This window comes from Haliotis rubra, unplaced genomic scaffold (assembly GCF_003918875.1).
Source record: "Haliotis rubra isolate DU_JTF1 unplaced genomic scaffold, ASM391887v1 Scf438, whole genome shotgun sequence".
In the NCBI taxonomy this organism is placed as follows: Eukaryota; Metazoa; Mollusca; class Gastropoda; order Lepetellida; family Haliotidae; genus Haliotis; species Haliotis rubra.
In genome coordinates, this window is record NW_025767122.1 from 467343 (window position 1) to 494806 (window position 27464).

A 27464-nucleotide genomic window follows, 5' to 3' on the forward strand; every position below is an offset into this window, starting at 1 on the left:
TCGGGTGACTAAGTCGACGGGGTGTAAGTGTACGACAACCGCTGTTGATCGTTGCTCGTTACCGCATGATTGTCTGATCTAGACTAAATTATTTCCATGTCATATAGTTGGAACATAACTGCGAGGTAAACAACAAAGAAAGAATGATGATTATCAGGTATTGAATAATGTATGCATGCATGTATGTGTGTGTGTGTGTGTGTGTGTGTGTGTGTGTATTGGAGGTGAGGTGAGCTTATATAACTATGCTTTGTCGAATAGCTGGAACTTTGTGTGTGTGTGTGTGTGTGTGTGTGTGTGTGTGTGTGTGTGTGTGTGTGTGTGTGTGTGTGTGTGTGTGTGTGTATTGGAGGTGAGGTGAGGTTATATATCTATGCTTTGTCGAATAGCTGGAACTTTGCTGAGAGCGGCGTTGAAGAACAAAATACCATTAATATTGGTTGCGTACATGTGAAGACAATACGAAAGAGTAATGTGACAAAATATATTGTAACCCGAACACTTGGTATAAGCAATAGTTTTTATTTACTCATCATAATTATGACAAGAAAAAATAAACATTCAGATCTTGCATAATGACTTGAAATATATTACACTTTGTGGAGGGTATAGATCATATCTATGTCACAATGTAAGTTGGGTAGGGGGCACACAGGTCGTTATTACAATGTAAGTTCTGGGGTCCACTTTAGGCCACGTGGTTATATTACAATGTAAGTTCAGGCGGGTCCACGCAGATCTTTATTACAAGTTCGGAGGTGCACTATAGGTAACATGGCTATATTACAATGTAAGTTGGGTGGGTCCATGCACAGATCTTTATGACAAGTTCGGAGGGTCCACTGTAGGTTACATGGCTATATTACAATGTAAGTTAGGGCGGATCCAAGGTCCTCATTACAATGTTACATAAGGGGTTCAGTACATGACAAAGGGTTATGTACAATGTGAAGGTCAACGTGTCACTGAATATCACGTGATCTCAGGCACTCAAGACGCTGGATGTACACTGCATATATAGTCACATAGAGTTCACACCGACACTATTTACATGTTATATACACCATACATCTATAATCCATGCTACATCCATTCACTATCAGTAAAGAAAATCGATGCAGTCGGTCTATCGAAGCTTTTAGCTGTAATGAAGTTAAACGCAACGTAACGAACCTATTACAATAGCAAGAGATCATTAAAATGAATAAATATCAATATTTAAACTTTTCCGTAACACAATATCATGAAGATAGAGGCTGATTTATTGTGTGTTCAATGTCAACGCCTATATATAGCATTGAACAATAGGCACGTGGTTAGTGAATCTGGATACACTGCACATGACCAAGCTATCTACTGATGTCACTACCTGCCGTGTGAATATTGCGTAGGTGACATATTGGATGAACTTGCCGTTATTCTTTTCACGTTTGCCATGTGAACACCTGCCATGCCTACCATTACACGTCAGTAAAAGCAAAATATACTGCAAACGTGACTCGAATAAGCCTGAGAAATGCAGTTGTTGGCCATTGCACTATGATATAGTAGAAGCATACAATCGTAAAGGTATCCATTTCTCGTTCTTCAGAGGCAGTTTATAAGTTCCTCAGCAGGTTCTACTTACTTAAAATCAAACTCTCAGAAAGATTTGACTTTTGGAGCAACCAAACCATGATAAAGCTTCCGCCTATTGAGATACGAGTTACATATCCAATATACCTATATATGTGATGAGTGCATAATTTATTGCGATTATATATAACATATCTTTTTAGACGGTGGTGTCTTTGTCTACGGGATAAATTTTCTTTTTAGACGATGATGTGATGCCATAAAATGACACTAACTTCTGAGATCAACAGTTTCAATAATATCGCTACTGTATCACCTATTGTACCACTGTGTACCACCTGTGTTACCATAATACCGCAACCTGCTGACGCCCTGCAATTTAAATTTGAAATATAGAACTGACTCTAGCTTGTACATGAGCTTTGTTCCTTGATCTCCAAGGGTTTGATGATGACGAAGAAGAACACTGTAACAAAGAATGAACAAGGCTAGTCACAGAAAGGATGCATAGATTGTACGTCTTCTAGCAAATTGCCACGTTAATAAAGTGTCCGGAAGCCTGGTCTATCTATCCATTACAGTGTCACTCAAGAATGTTCTACTTCATAAACCCGACATCAGACATATACCATCACTACATTCTCCTGTCTCTGAATCAGGCTGTCCTCTCAAGCAGCAACATGCACGCATCTCCACGTGGATACATCGTCATCAAACACCTTCTACGGCACATTAAACAGTCTCGAAATCGCGAAATACGGACTCCGTCAAGGGAAGTAACCCAGAGATTGCTCGAAATCTGTTCCGGAAGTAGTGTAAGGAGTTGGCTCCCCTTTCTGAAGTTGGAAGTTCGTAAACATTGATGCAATCTCGGCTTCTTTCCCTTTAGGACCTTGTCCGCCATCCCCACCAGAAGGCGCTCTGCTACCGAGGTCGTAGTTAGACTGAGATCGTCCTTGACCTCCACCACTTGACCCGCTCCAACGGTTACCCGGATCATGTGATCTGTCGTCGTAAGCCGTTGATGGTGCGCTATACCTGTTGGAACCCCCTTTGTCCGCCTGCCTATGGTCAGTATCCCGTCTCTGGACACCGTAAGGCCCATCGTAGCTTTCAATATATTGACGGCTTTCGGTCTTCTCGTCGCTGATTTGCCGTCCATATTCAGGGGCGTAGCTGAAGCCCCGATTCTGGCTGCCCTCTTTAGTGTAGCTGCTGTCGCCGTAGGTGCCCCCTTTGTTGTAGTCACCGTAGCCCCCGCTCCTGCCGTAGTTATCTCCCCCTTTACCGTAGTTATCGCCCGCTTTACCGTAGTTATCTCCTCCTTTACCGTAGTTATCTCCCCCTTTACCGTAGTTGTCTCCCCCTTTTCCCCGGCCCTCGTTGCTGTGATTGTGATTATATATGTTCCGTTCTTCGGTGTATTTTTCTGAATGGTAGTTCTGATAGTCATTGGTGGGCTTCTTGTACATATGGATGTTGTTGTCGTAGTCAGGATCCGAATCCTCAGACCCATAACTTCTGTCATGTTTAGTTGTCTTGGGTTTCAACTTAATTGCTGAGGGAGCGAAACCAGTTGGAAGAACCTTCACGCCAGCCACCATGTGTGGTGGAACCTTAGCCACAGGCTTGGGAGCTGCCTCCTCTTCAGGCACCCGGACATCGGTCTGTCTACTCTCGAGATTGGACATGGAGTAGACGGGTCCACCGGGAGAAGAGGGGCCATAGCGTCCCCCTTGTGCAGGCTGGTTGTAGGCAGATGCTGGAGGGTGCTGATAGTTGGCTGATCGGGGCGAGTCCATTCCGCGGGGGGAGAGGGGACGAGGAGGGGAGTGTTGGTTGGGGCTGGGAGGACCCATTGATCTCATCATGGGGTCGGGTTTTTGTGGTTTCTCGGCTACCCTGGGGGGTGGGAGATGTGCTGCACGGGGTGAGATGTTACCCCGTTCCCGCTCATTCCATGACCTTCTTTCTGTGTGATCATCATGCCTACCACCCCTTTCTGATGAATCGCTGAAACTCATATTCATCCGCCCCTCACCACTATCAGACGACCTTTGACGACCGTGACTGATGTACTCTCTTCCGCCTTGATCGTAAGAGTACTCTCCCCTGTTTTGAGAACCCGCTCTCAGCTGCCCAGGAAAACGTTCATCTTGCCCACCAAACCGATCGTGGTCAAAGGTGCGCCAATGTTCATCATTGTTTTCTCTAGAGCGTTCATAAGACCACCCATACCCCGGATCCTCGTTGTTGAAATCAGGACCCCCTTCTGGTCCGGGGGGTCTGTATTCACCCTGTGGACCGCCTTCTTGTCCTGGGGGTCGGAAGAAGTCATCCTTGAGTTCATATTGCTTCTGTCCCCTGTACACGGAATACTCCCCGTATTCAGTTCGTATCACATCATTGTTCTGGCCGCGCTTGAAACTGCTGTTGTCGTTCTGTTTCAACTCAGTCATCACATCAGGGTTGGACCCCCGGGTCTGAATATGTCTCACTATGGACACAATCTTAAAAGCATCCTCAACATTTTCCAGCATGAAAATATGGCAGTCCAGAGCTTTGACTCCTTTTGGCCTTCTCAAGACGCAGGCCAACAGCGCGGGATGACTGATCTGAGTCAGGAAGTGAAAGTTCTTGTCGATGGTAAATGCGTTCTTGTCTTTCACACTTGGCAGAGATGATTCACCCAGAGGAACAAACATTGCACGAACTTTCTTGTCACTGTTCCCACTCAGCACAGTAAACCTGAGACTCTCAATGTAGCTGATGGAACTGATTTCGTAGAACATCTCTCCCTTCTGGCCGCCGCCCGTGTCAACAAGACTGATGGCCAAACCGGCCTGAACCAGTCTAAGCATTACTTTCTTGGAGTTTCCTTGTTTCCGGGCCTTCAGGTACTGCTCCTTGATCGGCTGCTGGAGAATCCCCACCCCAGTAGCCGGTTTGGAGAGGGTGGAGTACCCGATGTAGTCGCCGTTGAAGGTGTAACCGTCCATGGCGTCCCACTCGGAGGGTCACGGCTGATGAAGTGGTGTGCCTTCGTCAGCGAGTTCCGCCGATCTGAAACAGAAGATGAACGGTAAGTATTGATGAAGATGGGTATGTTCTATCAGTTACCAACTTACTACACTGCGATGATTGGAGTTTGGGCTGAGATTGTTCTGAACATTTGAGGGCCTAAAGAGGCAAGTACATAGATCAAATGGTCTATCTTTGGATCGATGGTGGTGAGTCGTCATACACAACGAGCACCTTAACCACTGAGATACCCCAACGCCCTGGACCTTCTTTTGAAACAATATTGCTAAAAGCGGCGTAAAACCAAACTCAGTCAGTCAGTCAGTCTGAAACACAGGGGGGTTAATCTCTCTCTCTGCTTGGTGAGGTAGACTGTTAAAGTGTTAGCTCAACACGTCGAAGGTCCGGGTGCGATGTCCTACTTGGAAACCCATATGCTTTTCTCTGTCGTTGATTGACTGTAATATTTCCAAACGCAACAGCAAAACCACACTTATATCCATGTAAAGGGAACTAAGAACAGACATTGTTCCAGTCTGAGAACTCCACCACTGGTTTCCATCCTCAAAGAATATTATCACACTCAACCCATCGTCAGCGGTACAAGGATGATAACTTTACACATAGTATTCATCAACACACAGATGTGTGCAGACCGCCACCGTGGTGTAGTGGTTAGAGCGTCCGCCCGGAGAGCGGAAGGTCGCCGGTTCGATCCCCGACCGCGTCATACCAAAAGACGTTAAAATATGGTACTTGCTGGTCCCTGCCTGGCGCTCGGCATTAATGGGTACAACAAGGACTGGTCGGCTCGGAGTCAGTATAATGTGTCTGAGTGGGGTATTCATGCTTCACTGCGGCATGGTATCTCAGTGAGCTAGCACTATAAAACCAGCTTCAGTCTGGGCTAGTACAAGCAGCCGCAAATACACATACACACGCATGCACGTCGTCATATGAGCGAAATATTCTCAAGCAGGACGTAAAACCCAATTTCACCTCACAGATGTGTGCATGGGTACATTACTTATACAACTGATTTCAGGGAAGGACATGCATATTGACTTGTTTGGTTAGGTTGGGTCAGATTTTACTCTTTACAAAAATTAAAGATTCCATTAAATTCTGGTATATTTTCGATCTTCGTATTTCGACAGAAGCAAACTTATTCCTTCTATTTTATTTAGGCCAGTACTTTAACCATCAGTCAACTTCATCATCTCATTGACGATAATGAACATTTATATTCCAGTATGTAATAGTTACTTAATTGTCAGGTATTTATGGAAGTGTGGGTGTGAACTCAATTTTGATAGGTTTATCTCGAGTTTGAGTTTAATAAACCAATATCACATGCAGTTTATTCATTTTCATCCAATATGCCTTGCAATCCCTGAAGAGTAATAAAAGTCGTGAAAAACAACACGCAAAAGAATGTTGACAGCAATAACATGCCGCTCTTTGTAATCCATCACAAAGACTGAAAGGTGACTGACGAGAGACAGCAATGAATCTCACTTATGACAATATGATTGACAGGTCACTCAGGGATCGCCTCCAAATTTGTTATTTTTCAAAATTGATCTAATCCTTATTTAAAGAACATATTTAAGTTAGAATAATTTCTACATCAAAAAGATTAAAAGAATTACAATAAAATCCATTTTCCGAATAACTTGAAAATCTTAGGTGACTACAATTGTGCTTTCTTCTATTTTGACACAAAATATTCGGAATATTTTGTGATACGTTCCCTGTTAATATTTTGCGAGATAAACACGATTGTTCTGTTGACGACAACGTCTTGGTGTGTGCTATCCAATCTGTCACAGAGGACGTCTCAACAACACTCGGCTCTCTTATTTGTATGACCATTTTTTCCGACTTTCTCAAGCAACAGAGTGATTGCTATTGTTTGTTGTTTACCAACACATTGACATCACAAACAACGCCTAAACAACATGACAGGACTTGAATTTACATGATCCCAATTTCATTAAATCCTACGTGCACCCGTGGGTTTGAAATTAACTCACATGCGTGGTATATTTAACTTCATATTAATTCTTTCCACTTTGTATGTTTAGCGCCGAGACGGTTTGACTCTAATTATATTTTTATTGAGCAAACGATAAAGCAAAAAAAATGTTCTTTCAATTCGATAATGAGTTTAAAACCTTGATCAATGTCAAGTCGGTTTAATATCTGAGAACACCTTGACACTGAATGACATTTAAACCATTTAAGAAGTTATTTATAATTCAAACGTATAAAAATAGAGTGATTAACATGTAATGTCCAAGTTTTAATTGTTTATTAAAAAATAAGGTTTAAAGAATTTGAAATACGTGTTTTAACGTTCGAATGCCATTTAGATTATAATGTTTGCCACTATTTAAGCAAGCTGACATTTCGCGTGATGTATTGCTCTGTACAAACATGTACATGTATGCTGTACGATAGTGTATGGCGGTGCATCATGGGAAATCAGCTGACTGATGGGATTGTATGAAATTGACATGATGCAGACAACTGTATAAGTGGTCACGTGGTTATGCAATCATATGTCCACGGAGAGCGCTTGGTAGAAATTAACATGATAATGACATAACAGTAACGAGCCTTTGATGCTGACGTCGGAAAATGTCAAAAACATTAAAGTAATTAAAGTAATACGGACTCATTAACGTTTACACTACTAAATGTATTGCAGAAGTAACAAACATGGTTGAAATACAGGTTCCCTAAACGATCTCCGAACTGATTGATTGAATGAAAAGTTATGTTCACGTATTTAGCAATATTCTGGCAATGTTATAGCGGGGACTACGAATGTCTATCACTAAACGGGGATCGAACCCTGTCTTCGGTCATGTAAGTCAACTCTTCACCACCTGGTTAACGTAAGTGAGTGAGTGAGTATGGTTTTACGCCGCTTTTAGCAATATTCCAGCAATATCACGGTCGGGGACACCAGAAATGGGCTTCACACCTTGTAACCACGTGGAATCAAACCCAGGTCTTCAGCATGACGAGCGGATGCTTTAACCACTAGGCTACCCCACGCCCTGCTTAAGACTACGGTCTTTTGTTGATTTCATTCAGCTGGTAGTACACGTGTCATCAATAATAGGAGTACAGTATGATTGTCAACAGACAATGTTGACAATATAACTGTTTAAAGTGTCATCAATATCACTGTTCACAAGAATATTATCTATCGATCTATCTATGGAAAAACTTATATAGCGCCATATCCAGAAATAAACTGCTCTGCAGCGCTTGAGACTCTGATGGAAAGTTAGTTGTATGCTTCACGGAAGTAATGAGTCTTTAGCTGTGATTTGAATGAGTCCAGGTCGTGGTTAGATCTCAGTTGTTGTGGGAGTTGATTCCACAAGTTTGGTCCGGCAATTTGGAAACAAAGGCTGGTGATGCGACTGGTTTTTAGTGCAGGTGGCTGAAGGTGAAACTGGTGAGAGGACCGACGAGATCTGACAGGTTGATATCTGGTTATCATGCTGGAGAGATACTGAGGGGCTCGATTGTGGAGACACTTGAACACAAGCAGGACAGCTTTGTATTATGATTCTGACACAATGACTATTGTTGACAAAATAAGTATTAATACTGTAGTCGGTGTTTGCCTGTCTCCAGTTCAGATATGACGTGCACGGCTCACGTCTCCACACGTGAGAGAAGCATGCCTGCATCAGTCACCTGTCATGTACATTTCACCCGGCATCACCTGTCATGTTGATAGCACTCCACGTCACGCCCACAGCCAGCTAGTGACAATGACAATGGAATCAACGACACGGCAACATTTCCAAACATTACGTCATATTCTACAGCTATGATTACACTTGATACATACACGCATAATCTTGTGTTCAAGTAGATGAGAGTATGATACTCCATAATGACAGAGATTTCTGTCCGGAGTCTCAAAATGAATGAATGAATGAATGAATGACTGACTGAATGAATGAACATACAGACGTTTTTTTGTCCGGAGTCTCAAATAAATAAATAAATAAATAAATAAATAAATACAATCAAGAATGAATGAATGAATGAATGAATGAATGAATGAATGAATGAATGAATGAATGAATGAATGAACTTTTTTGTCCGGAGTCTCACATAAATAAATGAATAATACATTTTTACATCGAACTTCAACTCCAGAAAATAACCAGTCTCGTATGTCTCAAATATCCACCGAAACAGTTCCCAGAGACGACGTAGCAGTGAAAAGAATATTCATGGATCGCTGGAAATTTGTATTGACGCAGTTGTATATTTATCTTGCCCAACCAGTAGCATCGGCAACTAACACGCTTTACATAAAGAAATGAGTTTGTTGCCTGACTCCGCACAGTAACTCTCTTGCCATTCGACCTAACATATATCACATGTTTAACACATATATTGTAACCTACCGTGCAAAAACACTCCATTCAACCAAGGCTGCATATTGGGACGAACTCCTTTGCAGCAACCGCTCATTTTTACCACCGATATTTATCCAACGCATCCAGATGCCAAATTCACAAGTGCTTCAAGAATATTATGTCTTGATTATTACTCAAGCGTCGATTAATTTATATCAATAAAATAGTCACAGCATGTCAATACAGGGAATACGCCATGACACGTGGACATGACGTTGTTTATTGCTGTTTATTGCCCAAACTTGCCTCATATAAGAAAGTGCGGTGCACAAACTGATAACGATCAGTTTTTCAGAATAAGTCAGTCCAGGTTGCATTATGCTCCTTATCATGTCAAACGGTAGATAATGCCGGAAGCGTGGAGAGAGTCATAAGAGAATATATGACTCTACACTTATACAAGATGTATTCAGGTTCGGCTTGGTTTATTGCCGATGTCCTTCAGAAGCAGTTATTCTCAGAATTTCGATAACACTTCCTGGTCGAGAGTTCCTAGAATCGACAGTTTATGCACGACAGGTGCAGATATTGCTATTTAAAGCGGGGGCTTTGTTTAGAAATGCACGGCTCTAGCATTCTGTTCGCTCATAAATTCATTCTGTAAAGCTTTTCGTATAGAAAAAGGCAAATTAGCATATAACGCCATATGCCCGGGAGTAATACAATACTGAAATACGTGTAGGGAAAGTCGAATATCATCTATGTTGTACAATATACAATAACCATATATAACCATAGATATAGAATAACGATGCTAATAATAATAATAATCATCATCATCATTATAATCAGTATAGTGATGGAGTATACTTGTTACTGAGTAATATCTAAGTTTTTTAACTCGGATATATACACCTAGGAGTTTATTTCACAGGGGTGAGGTGAAATTGGGTTTAACGTCGTGCTTGAGAATATTTCGCTCATATGACGACGTGCATGCATGTGTATGTGTAGGTGCGGCTGCTTGTACTAGCCCAGACTGAAGCTGGTTTTATAGTGCTAGTCCACTGAGATACCACGCCGCAGTGAAGCATGAATACTCCACTCAGACACATTATACTGACTCCGAGCCGACCAGTCCTTGTTGTACCCATTAATGCCGAACGCCAGGCAGGGACCAACAAGTACCATAGTTTAACGTCTTTTGGTATGACGCGGTCGGGGATCGAACCCGCGACCTTCCGCTCTCCGGGCGGACGCTCTAACCACTACACCACGGAGGAGGTCTTATTTCACAGGGACACGATGGGGTAGCTTAGTAGTTAAAGCGTTCGCTCGTCACGCCGAAGGCCCGGGTTCGATTCTCCACATGGGTACAATGTGTGAAGCCCATTTCGGGTGTCCCCCGCCGTGATATTGTTGGAATATTGCTAAAAGCGGCGTAAAACTAAACTCACTCACCATTTCACATGTGGAAACAGTTTTTAAAATAAATTGCTCATCATACTCGGTGCACTATGTACTCAGAAGAGGTGGACCGACACAAACAGAACCCTCACCCAACCTTCGACACTTTCGGCTTATTCGATTAAGGTTGCTAAGATTCGAGACAATTTGTCAGCAGTGAGGTTTATCGTGTGTCGCTACAGCAAAATGTACTCTTACAAAAATGTATAAAATGTAATTAAGTGCAAAAGGGTAAATGTTTGTCCTGTCCGTTCTGATACCTAGCAACGCATCTACGTGACTAGTGCATAGGAAGCCAAATCGGATTATCCCTAAAGGATTACGGTAGAATTCATAACATATCGCTCACCAAACAATGGAAAGTTTCTATAAGCACACATCGTTTGATGGTAAACATCACGTAAACATCATGTAAACATCATGTAAAGCACCATGCCATGAGATCCGTCTCGAGGTACGCGCATCTACATGGCTAACATCTTTCTAGACCACAAGCCGATTTACACTGGAATTTATTAAATATGGAACACACATATAAAATTTGAGGTGAAAGGTTTTAGATATCATGTACACACTACATTCACGTGTTGGGATGGTTGTGGGACAGCCGCTCTACCTGAGGTATATTAACGGATTATCTGCACTGCACTAGATTATCCCCCTTGAAGTGTTCCATTAAAACCCACGACCAGAACAATGCCAGAACAGTATACAAATATTTGTCAATAAAACACGAATGATTTTGAAAAAAAGTCGATTACAATGGTTTCATAATTGTTCTTATCAATGAAAGTATGTGACTGTATATATACTGATGTAAACAAATAACGGAACATGTAGCGAATCATAAGAAGAACAATGAGCACTGCTGTGGTAACAAAGAGCGACAATACTCTTGTTTCCATAATCATAAGATATGTCAGCTGAAAGAAGACTTGATTGGACGATAAAAACAAACGCATCATATTGATGGACAACGGATGAATGGCAACGCCTGGTGCATTCCTAAATTGATATTAAAAACTTAATGTATATAAGACACTACATACACCATACACCCGTGGCTTTATATATTCCCGTCAGTACATACTGCTCAAAAGACGGCTAAGGACATTTGATCCATTCATCTCCTGACAGAATAACAATAGAAATATAACAAATTAGGGTGTTTTTGAACTTCTTGTAAGTAGCATATTTTTTACATAAAGTATGAGACATTTCTCTCACAAATCTGATGTAAATAGTAAGGGTACACCTAAAACCGTGTCAAAGCTCTAATGCTTTACTGACTGACTGAGTTTTAGGTTTTACGCCGCTTTTAGCAATATTCCAGCAACATCACGGCGGGGACACCAGAAATGGGCTTCACATATTGTACCCATGTGGGGATTCGAACCCGGGACTTCGGCGTGACGAGCCAACGCTTTAACCATTAGGCTACCCCACTCTCATGCTTTAGCATACTGTGATTGTGCCAAAGCTTTTATGCTTTAGAATGGACTATCTTAGTACCAGTGTGGCTTATAGCAGGGGTCCTGTGTCAGCTTTTATCGCACATTTTCCACAAGCTGAAACTGCCATAAAATGACCTCAGGAAAATCTTAAACTCACCCTACCTGCATAAAGTAATTAACCGCAATGTACATAGATAAACCCTTTTTTGTGGATTAATGTTTTTGAAAACATGATGCTACCATTTACTCAAAACTGTTATATACGTAAGAGAAAACTCCTTTACACCCAAAGCTGACCTTTGTCATAAAGACACGTTTAGCAATGGAAATTGCTACATTGTTTTATTGTTATATTCAATTCAATGTACGCGCTGCATTGCTTACAGTATCACTTGGTTTCTTGTTACATAACAGGACTGTATTATCACAATATTACACACATCTTCATTGGTTACATTGCTACATTTTTGCATAATTACAATATTGTGAACATCTATAGTGTAATATTGTTACTTGAAACAATGCTACATTATTGCATAACTACAATATTGCACACATCTAAATTGTAATATTGTTACATTGCTACAGAGTTGCATTATTACAGAATTACACTTATCAACATGGTAACATTACTCTACGAGCTACAGTGCTACACTATTGAATGAGTACAGCATTTACTATAATCATATCTACACTGTAACACTAGTATGTGCTACATTACTACATCTTGGTATTATTACAATATTACACCCATCTATACAGTAACACTGTAACATTGTAACATGCTTCATTGCTACAGTATTATCGTGCTACGTTGCTGCAGGGTGTCGTCAGTTCAGACATCATCATCGATAACACTTTCCCTATCTCCCTACAGCAATACAATTGTCTTGAGGTAAGGACACATTCAGCGCCGAAGTCAAACATGATATCATTGTTTATCGAGACGTACATACATGGTTTTAACGTACCTCCCGGCCCTCTGGCAACACGGCGGTTTGGTATTGCCTGTAGCTATCGTTTAAGGTTAGTGGCTTAATGAAGCGGGATAACATTACATGTAACACAGGAATACAACAAAGCCCATTGGCATGCATTGCGTACTTTGCCGTATACGTGAATGGACTTCTGTCCACCAAATGTATAAGTGTCAAGGTTTACCGGCGAGGTTGCTGTGTAGCAGGTTTCTTTACACGCTAATGGTTGTGAAATACTCCAAAGATAAGTTTGGATGTAGCTGACGTTGTCAATGAGAATGAATATTCTCTGGCTTTGACCTCTACATCTAATACAGTTATACAAAACCCACATTGTTTGTTTGCCTCTAACAATCTAATAGTCATTATTGTTTGTCTATCTCGCATGTTTTAATGTCTAACAATGTATTAGTCAATATCGTTCGCCTGTCGCTCATGTTTTAATGGCTAACAACCCAATAGTTAGTATTTTTATTAGACACTGGCAATGCTTCAGTTCTACATGTGACAGATTAAAACATCTTCACATAGACTTCAAACGGTTACAAGATTGGCACTCCTCTAACTTAAGAGCTAATTCTTTTGAAAAATATAGCGTAAATAAGTTTAATATGTCACGGTATGAATTTTCATACCATTAGTGTTGAATGTCATGAAAAAACACCTTCAGAGTCATATGGTGTATAACAATAAATCATAGGCAAAATATCAACTACATAATGGAACAGATCTTGACACAAGCAATACATGTCAAAATATGAAAGAATTGCTAAAAAAAATTAACACATTTTACATTTCGACCGAAATACAATTTGAAAGGTGTTAGAAAAAGATCCACTTGGTTGATAATCAAAATATAAAAATACATAATAATAAACCTCTGGTACATCTTGACAAATATGTGACACATACCTTTGCTTCGTTTCAATTTCATCTTGAAGTATTATTCGTTGCAGATGGAGATATATAACAAGAGCAGTCTGAGATTCTATGTAGTTGTCACTTCAACACATAGCTTTAAAGCTCATCTCCACAGTGGGGTCCTGCAAGGTTGCTTCTGACTCCGTACGTTTCTATACAAATTGTGGAAGAAAGCGCTTCAGTGACAGAATCGCAACCCACGTCCGTGCTGCATCCAACACAAGCAGTCAATGTCAAGTTCTCGAACAAATTCTTGATTTTGTAGAAATAAAAAAAATGTCATTCCTTTCCCCGTTTGCTCAGTGCGCCATTGTGGTCAATATCAACAGCGAGTCAGGGCGAAACAACGTGGAGCCGAGATTAACATACAGGCCGGCGGGACCTCGTATAATACGCTTACACACACTTGGACAACCTATTGTTTTCTACTGCCTCTGGCTACAAGCCTCGATACAGTAACCCGTAGAGCAACTCCCCGTGGCTGTCACCACGACAATGATCGTCATCATATACACCGGTTATAAGTCATGTTCACGTTTAATTGCGAAAGGGCGTTGGTTGTTTGCTTGAAAATTTCAGCATGACGGTATATCAGAGTAAGTGTCATGTTGTCATTCAGCGTGATGTCGACTAATTTTTGGAATTGCGAAATACGTATTCACATTCCGTATGTTTGGATAAGAACGCTATCGTATCATGAATGAACCATGGTCGTATGGGCTCGCCTACTGCGTGCGTAAAGTATGTTGATACAAGTACAGAGTCACTGAACACGTGACCTGATAAACGTAGTATCCGCTATTGCAAATACAGCAACGCTATTGGTCATACTGAGTCAATACAAGTGCAATGAACGTCTAAAGATACCCGGGTATATAATACATGCAGGTCTTTCGTAAGACATTCATTTCCTTGGGTGTGTTTGTGACGGGTGCCGCCAATGGGGTGGAATACGTTCACTTATATCCAGTACCATCACTATTTCATAGTGATTCATAAACACTTATGGCATAGTTGCAATCGTACAGGGAACTCTGCTCTTGGCGGAGATTTATTATGATGATGAACATGTTTTTAGATTTTGTATTTATAACGTTTTTCTAACATGATATCTCGTCGAGGGTCATCGCATAGAACATACATCTAAGCATTAGACAGGCACGAATTATTGATACAACAGAGCTAAGTCTGAAACAACTACATGAAATAATAACAGTAAACTCAAGTGATAACGGTAGGTTTGATACTTCAATATACACAGTGAAAGTCGCTCATGCCATAAAACAAGATTTAATGTAAATATGGTAAAATTTATCAAGGATTCCGACATAGTACTGGATTTACATGTTTTACAGTTGTGGGACTCGAACATTAAAGAACTCATTAACCACACTGGCAACTTTATCGCGCCAGATACTCGCCACCGTTGCAACAGGACTTCGTTGTGTACTGATTACAGACATGAGGCCCTTTGTTGTAAAATACTACAATCTTAGTTGTAAAGACTACAATTATGTATGAAGCCATACTATTCGAATTATCGCACGATCTGTCTCCCGCCTTTTTAGAAACTACAGCTACGTTGTTGGGTGTGCCTTGATGTTGTGAGGGAAAGGCAGCGGTGAAGGGGGTGTCTGTGTGGGAGTGTGCGAGCGTGTGCATCGGCGGATCCAGAGGGGGGAGTCGAACCTCCCTTTAGAAAATAACTTAAGACCACATTGAAGATCACATCAATATAACCCCCTGAACCACCCACCCCCCTTTCAAAATTCCTGGATCCGCCCATGGTGTGTATGTATGTGTGTGTGTGTGTGTGTGTGTGTGCGTGCGTGCGTGCGTGTGCATGCATGCATGCTTACGTGTTTGAGCAAATCTGGGAATCGAACCGACACATAGTGGGCCAGGAATGTGGGATCTGTGAGCCATCCATTTCTTCAGATACAAGCATATTTAAGTATTCAATACAAATAATATGTATAATTCTTATAAATTAACATGATAATGAACTTTCCATAAGAAGCTTTGATTCGTCATCTGAATAATATTTAATCAAATACTTTCGTTTCGAAATCACTATATACAAATTTGCCGCAATACGGTATTGTAATGTCGTAATATCTTCACCACATACATCAAATAGAACGATTTATGGCAAGCCCTTCCTTCATTGTTGATATCAAAACTGTTGTAATGTGAGACAGTTAAAGTGTTGTAATGTGGAACAGTTAAACTGTTGTTGATATACCGATTGGAGAGTCCTGATCTTAATAGAAATATGCCAGGTATCTGTTAATATGGGCCACAATACCAGGCCATCTGAATGCGGTATGCTAAGCCCGTCCCTGTGTAAATGAGAGGGTTTCGCTATGTTACAGAACACACACACTTCGAAACTGTCCGTAGTGACTTCATGGACGTTGTGTGGACATACCCCACTCTCCTCCCAAACTTGACCTCAGGTCAAGTAATGTGTAACGCTTACTCGCTAAATGCTTGGACAAACAAATGAACTCAAAGTCACGAGTCTTCGGCTTGACTTGCAAAGGCTTCTGTGGAAGTAATCTAGAGATTGGACAGACGTACATTAGAACCAAGTATTTATGTCACTGCAGTTGTTGCTGTGGTGGATCCAGGCTATACGACCCTCATATCTCCGTTTCGGTTTAGGACAAAATGGTAGAAACAAAGTGTTACCTTTGAATTCATCAAATGGAAACGTGTGTTCACACTTTTCACGGGGGTCGTAGGGTAGCCTAGTGGTAGAAACGTTCGCCTGTCACGCCGTAGACCCGTTTTTAGCAACATTCCAGCAATATCATGGCGGGGACACCAGAAACGGGCTTCACACATTGTACTCATGTGGGGAATCGAATCCAGGACTTCAGCGTGACGAGCGAACGCTTTAACCACTAGGCTACCCCACCGCCTAAAACACTGATGAACAAATACATCTTCATCACCTTGGTCAAGTTCAAGAGCACCAATAAGAATCCTAATCAGGTCGCATCTTGGACATTGTCCACTCTTCATGTTGGAAGCGCCTCAGGTCACAGGCAAGTCGTACCCCTATTACATTCTCAAACCATGTGAAGAGAACTCATTTCAAAATGCCATCATCTCCAGAGCTCGTTTAGGTTAATGTACAGTTGAGAGGCGGGGTTAGTTCGGGTCAGTAATGTTGAAGCTTGTCTAATGACCTTGGTAGCTACAAACCCCAGGCAGTAAGTGCTGAGTCTATACCGAGACGTGAGGCGATCCTGTATCTGGGCAAGTTAAACAGGAATGTTACAAGTGTACATGTAGTTAGCAAATGGCTGTCACCCGACGTCTATAATTAAGACTTAGTATATATCAACCAATTTTAAATGGCTGAAGGGGCGGTGGGGTAGCCTAGTGGTTAAAGTGTTTGCTCGTCACGCACAAGACCCGGCTTCGATTCCCCATATGAGTACAATGTGTGAATCCCATTTCTGGTGTCCCCAGCCGTGATATTGCTGGACTATTGCTTAAAGCGCCGTAAGACTAAAGTCACTCACTCACTCACTCACTCACTAAAGCTAATATAGCCGAAGGCAGATATGTTATCACCGCCACAGATGCATTTCCTTGCTAGAGGAAGGATAATTATGATAATGTGTACTCCCCAAGGAGTTGATAATGAAATATGATAGTACATATCCGTTGCCTGAGGTAATAACAAATAGAGCGCTTCGGGCATGTTTCCATGTGGAGTTACAAGCATCATCATCGTCATCACTACCAACGTCGTCATCATAAGGATCATCACTGACAACGTCTTCAGGATCATCACTGACAACGTCTTCATCCTTCTAGTCATTATTATTGTTATTTATCAGGGATCAGTGCTCTAAAATAATTAACTGAAAGGCTATCAGAACCTCATTATATTCCACCGAATCGCTACCACTATTTGCTTATTGCAAGAATTATGATATATTACAAAGCGGTAATACATTCTGAAATACCGAATTACCCCCGGGACAAAAACTACCTCCCTGCGTGGTTCTAAAAAGTGTGACCTGGCAAACTCCATGACCCCTCACTGTTGATCCATGGGTTGTTCGATACCGTCTGGGACAATATATACCTCTCATACCTGAAGAACTAACGATTGCATTATTCCAGTTTTTATTGTGCGATTTGTGACGAGCATCCGTCATTAAACAAACCCAAATGATTCATTAAAATACATATAATATATTCTCCTACGTTGTTGTCTTCATACACAAGACAAGGTAGTGTACCAAAGGTAAGATATATGTACAATGGATAACAATTTACTTTGTCACCTTGGATACATGGGTAGATTTGACTTGATATATGCTCTCTAATGGTAGATGTGTATCTCCACGTAGACTATGCCTGTGTCAATGGGAAACCTTTCCCTCACACTGTGACCCGTGTCTCCAGCAGGGAGAGATTGGAATTCGGCTAAGATTAGGTAATACTTTAAGTTGGGGTCTGATTATCGGTTTTCAAACGGTGTGAAATAAATATTTTGAAGGCTTGCAACACTGTTATCTCACATGGAGCGATCCTTTAGCGAAGCCCCCGCAGAAATGCAACATGGAGTTAGCGCCGTTGTGAGATATGCACGTCGAATTTCCATCACATCGTTTACCTCCCTTTATATTCGTATGTCCTTACAAGTTGAAATGTTCTAAATTTTAGCTTTACTTTTTCGGGTTTGGGGTGACGCGCGCCATGCTGTTGCTTGTGTTGGGATATGGGACACCACACTTGAACATTGCGTCATGTGTTGAGCAAAGCACAGACAGAACCCTATCAATGTTTAGAGGCGGACAAGGCCCTTGGTCCAGCGGTTGTAGTGAAAGGGGACAGAGGGTAGACAAACCTGTCCCTCTACCCCCTCCCCCGCATCCTGACACCCACGACCTGCCCCACGTTAGCACCAGAACCAGATACAGCTGGTCTTCAACAAGGGGGTTAAGGAATGGGTTTGCTGAGCGTTTCGTTTCTTTGCAGTGAGGAATGCAAAAACGTTGCTATCTCAGACCTGTCTTTTATTGGGAATAGTATTCGTTCCTGTAGCGGTCTCAAGAACATGGCGATCGTTTTCAGCTTTTATGTTAAATCCCTTTATCCCGTTTAGACAATCCCTATGAGGTTATGAGTTTATTCGCTTTATCTTAAAACTTGCACTTGATTTCATCTAGCTGTTCTCACGTGTGATCGCTGAATCTAACATTGTGCATTAAAGCCGTAGCTTAACTTTCATGGATAAAAAAAACTCATAAAAAGGCTTTTGAAAAGAGGCAACATTTTGTCAGTCAAAGTGTTCATGTAGTAACTACGGGAAATGTACGGGGGCCAGATCATAGATATACTGCCAAGACAATATATCTATAAACCATTATATCCGTGTCCCAACCTGATGTTTTGTGTAACGATGTCATACCCCCAAAGACTTCTGAAATTATTTCAAGTGCAATAAAGCTTGTTGCTGCAGCCCCAAGAAGAAGACCCCCCACTACCCGGAGGATTTGACAACATCAAAATCATGAAGGGATGTCTCAATATGTCAGATGACTTGGGTACATATTCATGCGAACAATTTTCGGTATCGCCAAGAAAAAGAAGCAAATGAAGTAACTGTATAATTATAAGTAAAATAACAAAAGTAACAAAAGTTGACCGTTGTCATCCAGTAATACAGTATCTTGAAATAGCTCACTATCCCTTCCAAATATTGAGCACAATCGGTTCAACAGAAGGTTCGTGTATCTTCTTGAAATCACTCCTATGTATGCGCTATTGCAAGTATGTGTGTCCTCTTGAGAACACGGCCCGTGAAGGTCCGGGCTAGACTTTATCTTCAGTAACCCATGCTTGTCGTAAGAGGCGACTAACGGGATCGGGTGGTCAGGCTCGCTGACTTGCTTGACACATGTCATCGTATCCCAATTTCGTAGATCGATGCTCATGCTGTTGATCACTGGAGTGTCTGATCCAGACTCGATTATTTTATAGACCGCCGCCATATAGCTGGAATATTGCTGAGTGCGGCGTAAAACTAAACTCACTCGTACACTCTTAAGAACACCTCTGTATATGCACTATAGCATGTATAAAAAATTATAGGTTTGACTTCTTGAGAACACACCTACATATGCGCAATTGCATGTAGGTGTGTCACCCCTGTATATGCAAGTACAGGTATGCCAGACAAACAGTTAACCCCTTATGGTTTCTTCACTGTTTTGTTATTGGGCCAGGGAACCAATAACGAGTGTTGGAGTGATTGTGTTGATAGGTTGGTATATGGTACAGTAACGTGCGTGACTTTTATCAGCGACAGTGTCTCGCGTAACGTAAATGTAAGAACCACTTAAAGTGACACGGAGTTGGCGTATGGTGATATAAAGATAAGAATATGTGTACGTACATAGTATGCATTCGTATACAAACTGGGTCACTTTTTAATATTTTAAATGATGTAATACGAAACCTCGTTAATACGGACATCGACTTTATAATTTAAATGCATAAATGACAAGGTGTGAGTGAGTGAATTTAGTTTTACGCCGCACTCAACAATATTCCAGCTATATGACGGCGGTCTGTAAATAATCGAGTCTGGACCAGACAATCCAGTGATCAACAACATGATCATCGATCTGCGCAATTTGGGACAGGATGACATATGTCAACCAAGTCAGCGAGCCTGACCACCCGATCCCGTTAGTCGCCTCTTACGACAAGCATGGGTTACTGAAGGTTCATTCTAACCCGGACCTTCACGGGTCTTATAAATGACAAGGAAATATGATAATACGCAATCTGTAATTCCTAAGCAGAGACTGATGAGGAACAGTAAGGATGAAAATAAATTATTCTAACTATATTGAACAAAATAAGTTAGGGATAATGGCTATAAAATGACATGGGCATACTTACAATAATTGATTTCCAGTCTTAACAACAAAGAAATCTGCAACAATATTTTTGCATTTTTGCACATAAAATATTACTGTTCCAATAATGAACTCCTTTGGTACACAAAAGGTATTAAGAATGATCATCTGTTGTTCAAATGCTCAAAATTTCAATCACGACAATCACAGAAGGAAAAAAATTAACGGCAAATTCCTTTGGAAGGGATGAAAGGCAGGAAGGGTCTTAATATATCAATGCATTATTACATTGTCAAATCTGAAACTTACGTCATTGCAATCCTTAAAACATACCATTGAAATATGGCATTAACATCAAAGCAAACGGTTATTAACAGAGTGGACATAAGGTACTGTCCACCATGACCTTGACTTGACCTCTGTCATCCAGACAGCCAGTTGGTGCAATGCCATGTTCTGTTTGCAGAGATTCGGGGATGGAGCCACACAATACTGGAATGAAAATATTGTCTTTGGGATTTCCGTAATGCACTTTAAGCCACGTTAAACATGTGGGCAACAATACATAATTGATCCAATTAGGAAACAGCAGCCGTGCACCAGAAGGTGGAATGGAACATGAAGAGGAGACGGATGAACATTTTACATGTGCACGTTTTGTATTTTGTTTGGATTCCTATGGGTCCCGGGCTGGATGTGTCGGGTTTATTGTGGCTTTGAACAGTGTTTCGTTCGCATCAAGACGAGTCAGTTGATGTAGAAGATCCCGAATCATGCAGACTTGAAAGTTCACCTCTTGGATTAAACCCTCCAGCACCGATGTGCTTACGGGCAAAAACATCGTCACGACAAGGTAGATTCGAACCCACGATCAGTGAGTCAACATCTGAACGACTCGGATAACTGGGCGTATGTGGCTCTTTAGTCTGGGATACACTGAAGACGCCATGAGGTGAGATAAGGGACCTTTCATAATTTATGGCTTGGGGGGGTGATGATGATTTTTATGGAGAAACATGTACAATTTGAATGCCACCCCTAAAGTTATGTACAAAGTATGTGACCCCCGCATCCTACCTCCCCAGAACAAAATGGGTGAGCCCTTTCTCTCTCCCTCCTCTTAAAATCATCATCACCCGCCCCAGCCATAAATTATGAACGGTCCCTAAATGTCCTCTAACGTCCCTTTCTATAATCGGTTTTATGGCGTTATCCCATTGAGACACCATTCAAGGGTTTAATATGGAAACCCCCTCAGACGCAGAATACCGACTCCGAGTGACCAGTCCGTGTTATATTCCCTTTATGTCGAGCACAAGGCAGGTAACAACAAGTACCATCTTTACACGTATGTTGGTATGACCACTGATCACTCGTCTCCGGATAGGTGTTCTGTCCTCTAAACCACGGAGGTGGTCAGATTCCTCCAGAAGGTCACACAGACACCTTTAAGGTAGGTAAATGTTACGCTTCGTCCCCAGGACATTAGTGGCAGGTAAAATAGGCCAGGGGACACCGAATCTGGATGTATGCATTACGCCAATGCACGATGAGTCCAGTCGAATGAAAGTGACCACGACTGTCACATACTCGACGGATTTAGGAAACTATCATCTACAAGGACCATTTGGGTACCTGGTGTGTTCAATTCAACACATACGTCCACCGTGTAAATCCAATATTCTTGGTAACCATCGTCTACTCCACCGTAGTGTGATATTGATAGAATAAACCCAGCTGTGATATTGTTGGAATAAATATTAAAATCTAATAAAACATCCAAAACGATCCCGAATCGCCTCTGGCAACCAGAAAAAATTTTGTTCGATCGATATTTGATATAAGGCTTATAGAGCGAACAATACAACACGCATGATCAAACTAATCTGCAACCATTACGATAATGAAAGAAATCGTACATTTTGATCACTGTTCCAAATATAATCAGTGACGATAAAAATAAGCTTTGCTTATATTACTCCCTGAATATATGTTCCTTTGGGCTAATATATACCTGTTATAAAATATGTACCTGTCGTGTTCACCTGGTTCCTCCAATAACCTGGCTAATCAACAGGTTAACGACACCTGCTGTCTGAGTGCGGAGTACGGATCAAATCGATACCATCATACATCTCCCACACGGTGAGAGGCAAAGAGGCCAGTTTGCAGACAGGCAAAGGATACGAATGACGGAGTGGTTAGACTCGTTGTCTCAGTATTGATTCGATATTAATAGCAAAAGCTATTTCGACGTATTCTCCTACTGAAATATTAATATTTATCTGCTGTAATATCATACGTCCATTACCAATGTCCAAATCGTAAATTGCATTATTCTATTGATTATTGTATTGTTAGATGTTCATCGAAACTTCAGGAAGAGCATAATCGATCGACGTTGGTATCATCACAATTATCGACACCATCATCGTCGTCTTTGGCATCATCATCATCGCCACCACCACCATTATCATCATCATCATCATCATCATCATCATCATCATCGTCGTCATCATCGTCATCATCCTCCCACTCGTCTTCGTCGTTGTCATCCTGGGCATCTTCATAATTGTTACTAGATAAAGCATCCTCGTCGTCGATATTATCGACAGTTTTATCAACATGAAATTATTCTTGTTCATTTAACTCAGACAGACATGTCTCCACATTGCAACATTAATTGAAGTGTGCCATGAAATACCATGGCATAACTACGATCAAAGGCACCTCGACCCACATGCCGGCATTACTATTGTCGCCCATGTAACTGACGCTCTTCAAGGCATAGACGTTGTTCTAATGAGACGGGGAGCTCACGTTGCATCAAGGTCAGGGTCGACCGCACGGGGCTCGTTGTCATCATGACTCAGGTATTACTGTAACTGACGCGTCTACTTGTCACACCCTCAGCATGTCTTACATTCCTGATCTGTGTCTGCTAACGATGTGTACCGGTCCGTGGCCGGGGATCCCTTCCCTTGCCCCTTGTCCCCCAGTGTCTCGCATACCAATATCTACAGTTCGGCAAATAGTGAGAGTGTCATTTTAAAATGCTCTGCTCCACTGAAACTGACATCCACAGTTAGGCAAATAGTCAGAGTGTCATTATAAAAGGTTATGCCCCAGTACCATTAACCGTGATATCCATGGCCATAGTTCGGCAAATAGTGAGAGTGACATCAAATGTTCTGCCCCAATAACATTAACACTGATATCCACAATTCGGCAAATAGTGAGAGTGACAATATCAAATGCTCTGCCCCAGTACCATTAACACTGATATCAGCAGTTCGGCAAACAGTCAGAATGACATTATCAAATGTTCTGCCCCAGTAGCATTGACAGGGACATCGACAGTTCGGCAAAAAGTGAGAGTGACATTATCAAATGCTCTGCCCCAGTACCATTAACACTGATATCAGCAGTTCGGCAAACAGTCAGAATGACATTATCAAATGCTCTGCCCCAGTACCATTAACACTGATATCAGCAGTTCTGCAAACAGTCAGAATGACATTATCAAATGCTCTGCTCCAGTACCATTACCGGTGACATCCACAATTCGGCGAACAGTGAGATTGACATTATCAAATGCTCTGCTCAGTGCGGAAAATAGTGAAAACGACAGTTCGGCAAATAGCGAGAGTGACACAGCTCTATGCTCTGTCCCAATACTATTGACACAGGCGGTTCGACGGTCTTCGTACCATTTACAATCTGACATCTGACAGATCCAACAGTTAGGCGGATTGAGTAATGGCCACAATCCCTGTGTTCATCGTTTCATCTTCATTACTCCCATAAAGATGCCACGATGCAACACCACGCATCCGTGGAAAAGACAGGTGCTCAACTTGCAATATAACCTGTAATTGATTCCAAAATATTGATCGGAAAACAAGGTAATTTTAGCGTTTATGATACCATAATTTGAAAAACAATACGTCATGCCCGAGACTACTCTTTCTTGAGTGGCTGATAATTATGTGGGCGGGGCTTATGTTGCATTGCGCTGAACAATGTAGCTGCTTTCGCGTCGGTCTACTTTTTAGTTAAAGCAAAAATAAGAGATTTTCCTTGACTAATTCATTTATAATAATTGACCTCAATATACTTTGGTGTTTATGAAGTTACGAACGTTTGTTTGGTTGCCTGTTTATAACGCAGCACTCAGCAATATTTCAGCTATTTGATAATCAATTCTGCACCAGACAATCCAGTGATCAACAGCATGAGCATCGATCTACGCAACTGGGGCAGGATGACATGTGTCAACCAAGTCAGCGAGCCTGACCAACCCGATCATGTTAGTCACCTCTTTAAGACAAGTATGGGTTACTGAACACCAATTCTGACCCGGATCTTAACATTTTGTACATATTTTCTGTATCTCCGTAAGCGCAAAATATATTGACCTCGATTCCTAAGCATCATCTCTATGTACGACATGATACGTATCATAGCAACACCCCACACTGATACTGATCATATCCACATCGACACCTGGTCAACCTCACTCCGACACCCACAATATTAATCCTGAATTTGACAAACAGATTTGTTTACATATATAAAGATTATATTTCATACCTGGTCTATAACGGACGTGTTAATATCAATTTCATATCAACAACGCTGCACTTCAAACAATGTTTAAACACCCTTAAATGGTTTAATTATGTACACTATTATTGAATATTACGAAGTGGGTCAACATTAACGACTTGATGAAAATTATACCCACTTTATGCCATACGCTCTAATAGGCTTGAAGCCAACAAAGTACTTCGTGATACAACACCATAAAAACTAATAAAGGACTTTTGCCACCGCTGAAATATCACTTAAGTGAAAGTTAAGTTATTCCGTACACATACAATGCATTCCTCAGTATATGATCGCCGAGACTTATAGAACCCCATCGAACTCACGCTTATTTGACAGTTTGTAGTGGGAGCACAACTAAGTGAGAATGAACAGGTATATTTACGCTACCGATCGACCGCCAGACCAGCACTCCTCACTCCTAGGAATCCTGAATTGCCCAGAAATGTGAAAGTCGTGTAGAACGGAAACAAAGTGACACATGGGTCGAAAAGATCGATGTTTGCTAAATACTTGTGGGTAAAAGCACCGTGAGTAATCTCATCGACCGGAGGGACAGGTGGGAACAGGTTGGGGGACTGATGTGGAGACGGGTAGCAAGGAGGAGGGGGATCGGGGTAGTGACAATTATACCATTACAATTCTAATGTGAGTGAGTATGGTTTTACGCCGATTTAAGTAATATTTCAGCAATATCACGACGGTGGACACCAGCAATGGGCTTCACACATTGTACCCATGTGGGAATCGAACCCGGGTCTTCGGCGTGACGAGCAAACACTTTAACCACTTCGCTACCCCACCACCGAACAATCCTAAAGAGCGTGCATTAACTTATGGTTTGTGTTTGTATGTAATTACATTGGTTTGAATTTCTCCAAACTTTGGTTTGATAGTGCAAGGACCATACGTGACGGAACGTTGTTTGTTCATGGTACAATATTTCCATATGTTATTTCAGGTGACGTTAAGAAATGGAGCAGCGTGTTCAAGGTCAGGTAATGAAGCCCAAAGGTGAAGGTCACGGTCTGTTAGTGGAACCAGTGGGCAGGATTCAGTTTAAGGAATGTGTTCATGATACAGAATCGACCCTGGTTTAAACCACGACCACCGGATCCTGTAACTAGGGACTAAAACAACACGATACAATCAGCACCTTAAACCAATGGGCCATCCAACCCCCTCAAGAGCATATACCACCCTACTAGTCCACTAACATCACCATCAACAATAGAAGTGTTGATTACAACGTACATTACTTCCACCTGTTCCAGTTACCATGGCAATGCATCTACCTGAGTTGACGAAATAACAGGTCTGGTACAATGGCTTACATTGATCACGCGCGACGTACAGTCAGAGGAAATTACGCATTGTCCAATAATCACTAGTATAGATACAATGACAGCCGAGTGCCCGTTATTGTATGTGGCAGATTGTTGGGTAAAGTCCCACAGCTATGGTAATACACACCCATACTCACACACTTGACAACCTTAACTTGTAATTATCCCAGTGAGACTAAATCTAGGCAATATTGTGCTGTAAGCCAAGGCTCGCTGGTCCAAAGCTACATCAACGCTAGTCTGTCTCACAGTCCCTGAACCACATTATTTTCCCTACAGCCTAGTCCTCCTAGTCTGTCTCACAGTCCCTGAACCACATTATTTTCCCTACAGCCTAGCCTTCCCTGTAGTGCTAAAGCCCTAAACGAAGCAAGTCTAATCTCTGGTCTCCCTAGGGCTCCTTTTCAATTTAAATGGGCTTGTTTGTTACTATCAAAATTATATATATTCAGAGACTAAGCCTTAGTCTATAGTCCTCCCTGCAATGCTAAAGCCCTAAATGAAGCAAGTCTAGATCTCCTCGGGTTCTCTGTTCTCCCAGGGGCTCCTTTTCAATTTTAATGGGTTTATTTGTTACAATCAAATTATATATATTCAGAGACTAAACGTGAGTCTACATTTCGCCAACCCCAGTGTACCTTATCGGGATATTGCTAGTGTATATTGCAAGAGTATTCCAACAGTATATTACATTTCAATCATATTTCACAACACGGCAATAATTTACGGAAATATTTGAAACCGTAATTACTTTAAACCGTAAATGCATCGTTCACACGCTTTTCCTTCATATCTTTTTGAT

The 27464-nt window shown here is 41.5% G+C and overlaps 1 protein-coding gene across 6 annotated transcripts in view; it reads right to left on the bottom strand.

Moving 5' to 3' along the window:
* Nucleotides 1-506: 506 nt before the first annotated feature.
* LOC124289278 (filaggrin-2-like) overlaps nt 507-27464 on the bottom strand; it is a 68779-nt gene continuing 41821 nt past the window's right edge. For 5 of the 6 annotated variants that reach the window (XM_046725890.1, XM_046725892.1, XM_046725887.1 and 2 more), the window contains one exon: nt 507-4638. In XM_046725890.1, the coding sequence (XP_046581846.1) occupies nt 2343-4574 (2232 nt within the window). In that variant the 5' untranslated portion in view covers nt 4575-4638 and the 3' untranslated portion in view covers nt 507-2342. Of the gene's footprint in view, nt 4639-13803; nt 14269-27464 lie in introns of those variants that run through there. The other variant, XM_046725889.1, reaches the window with a different exon arrangement.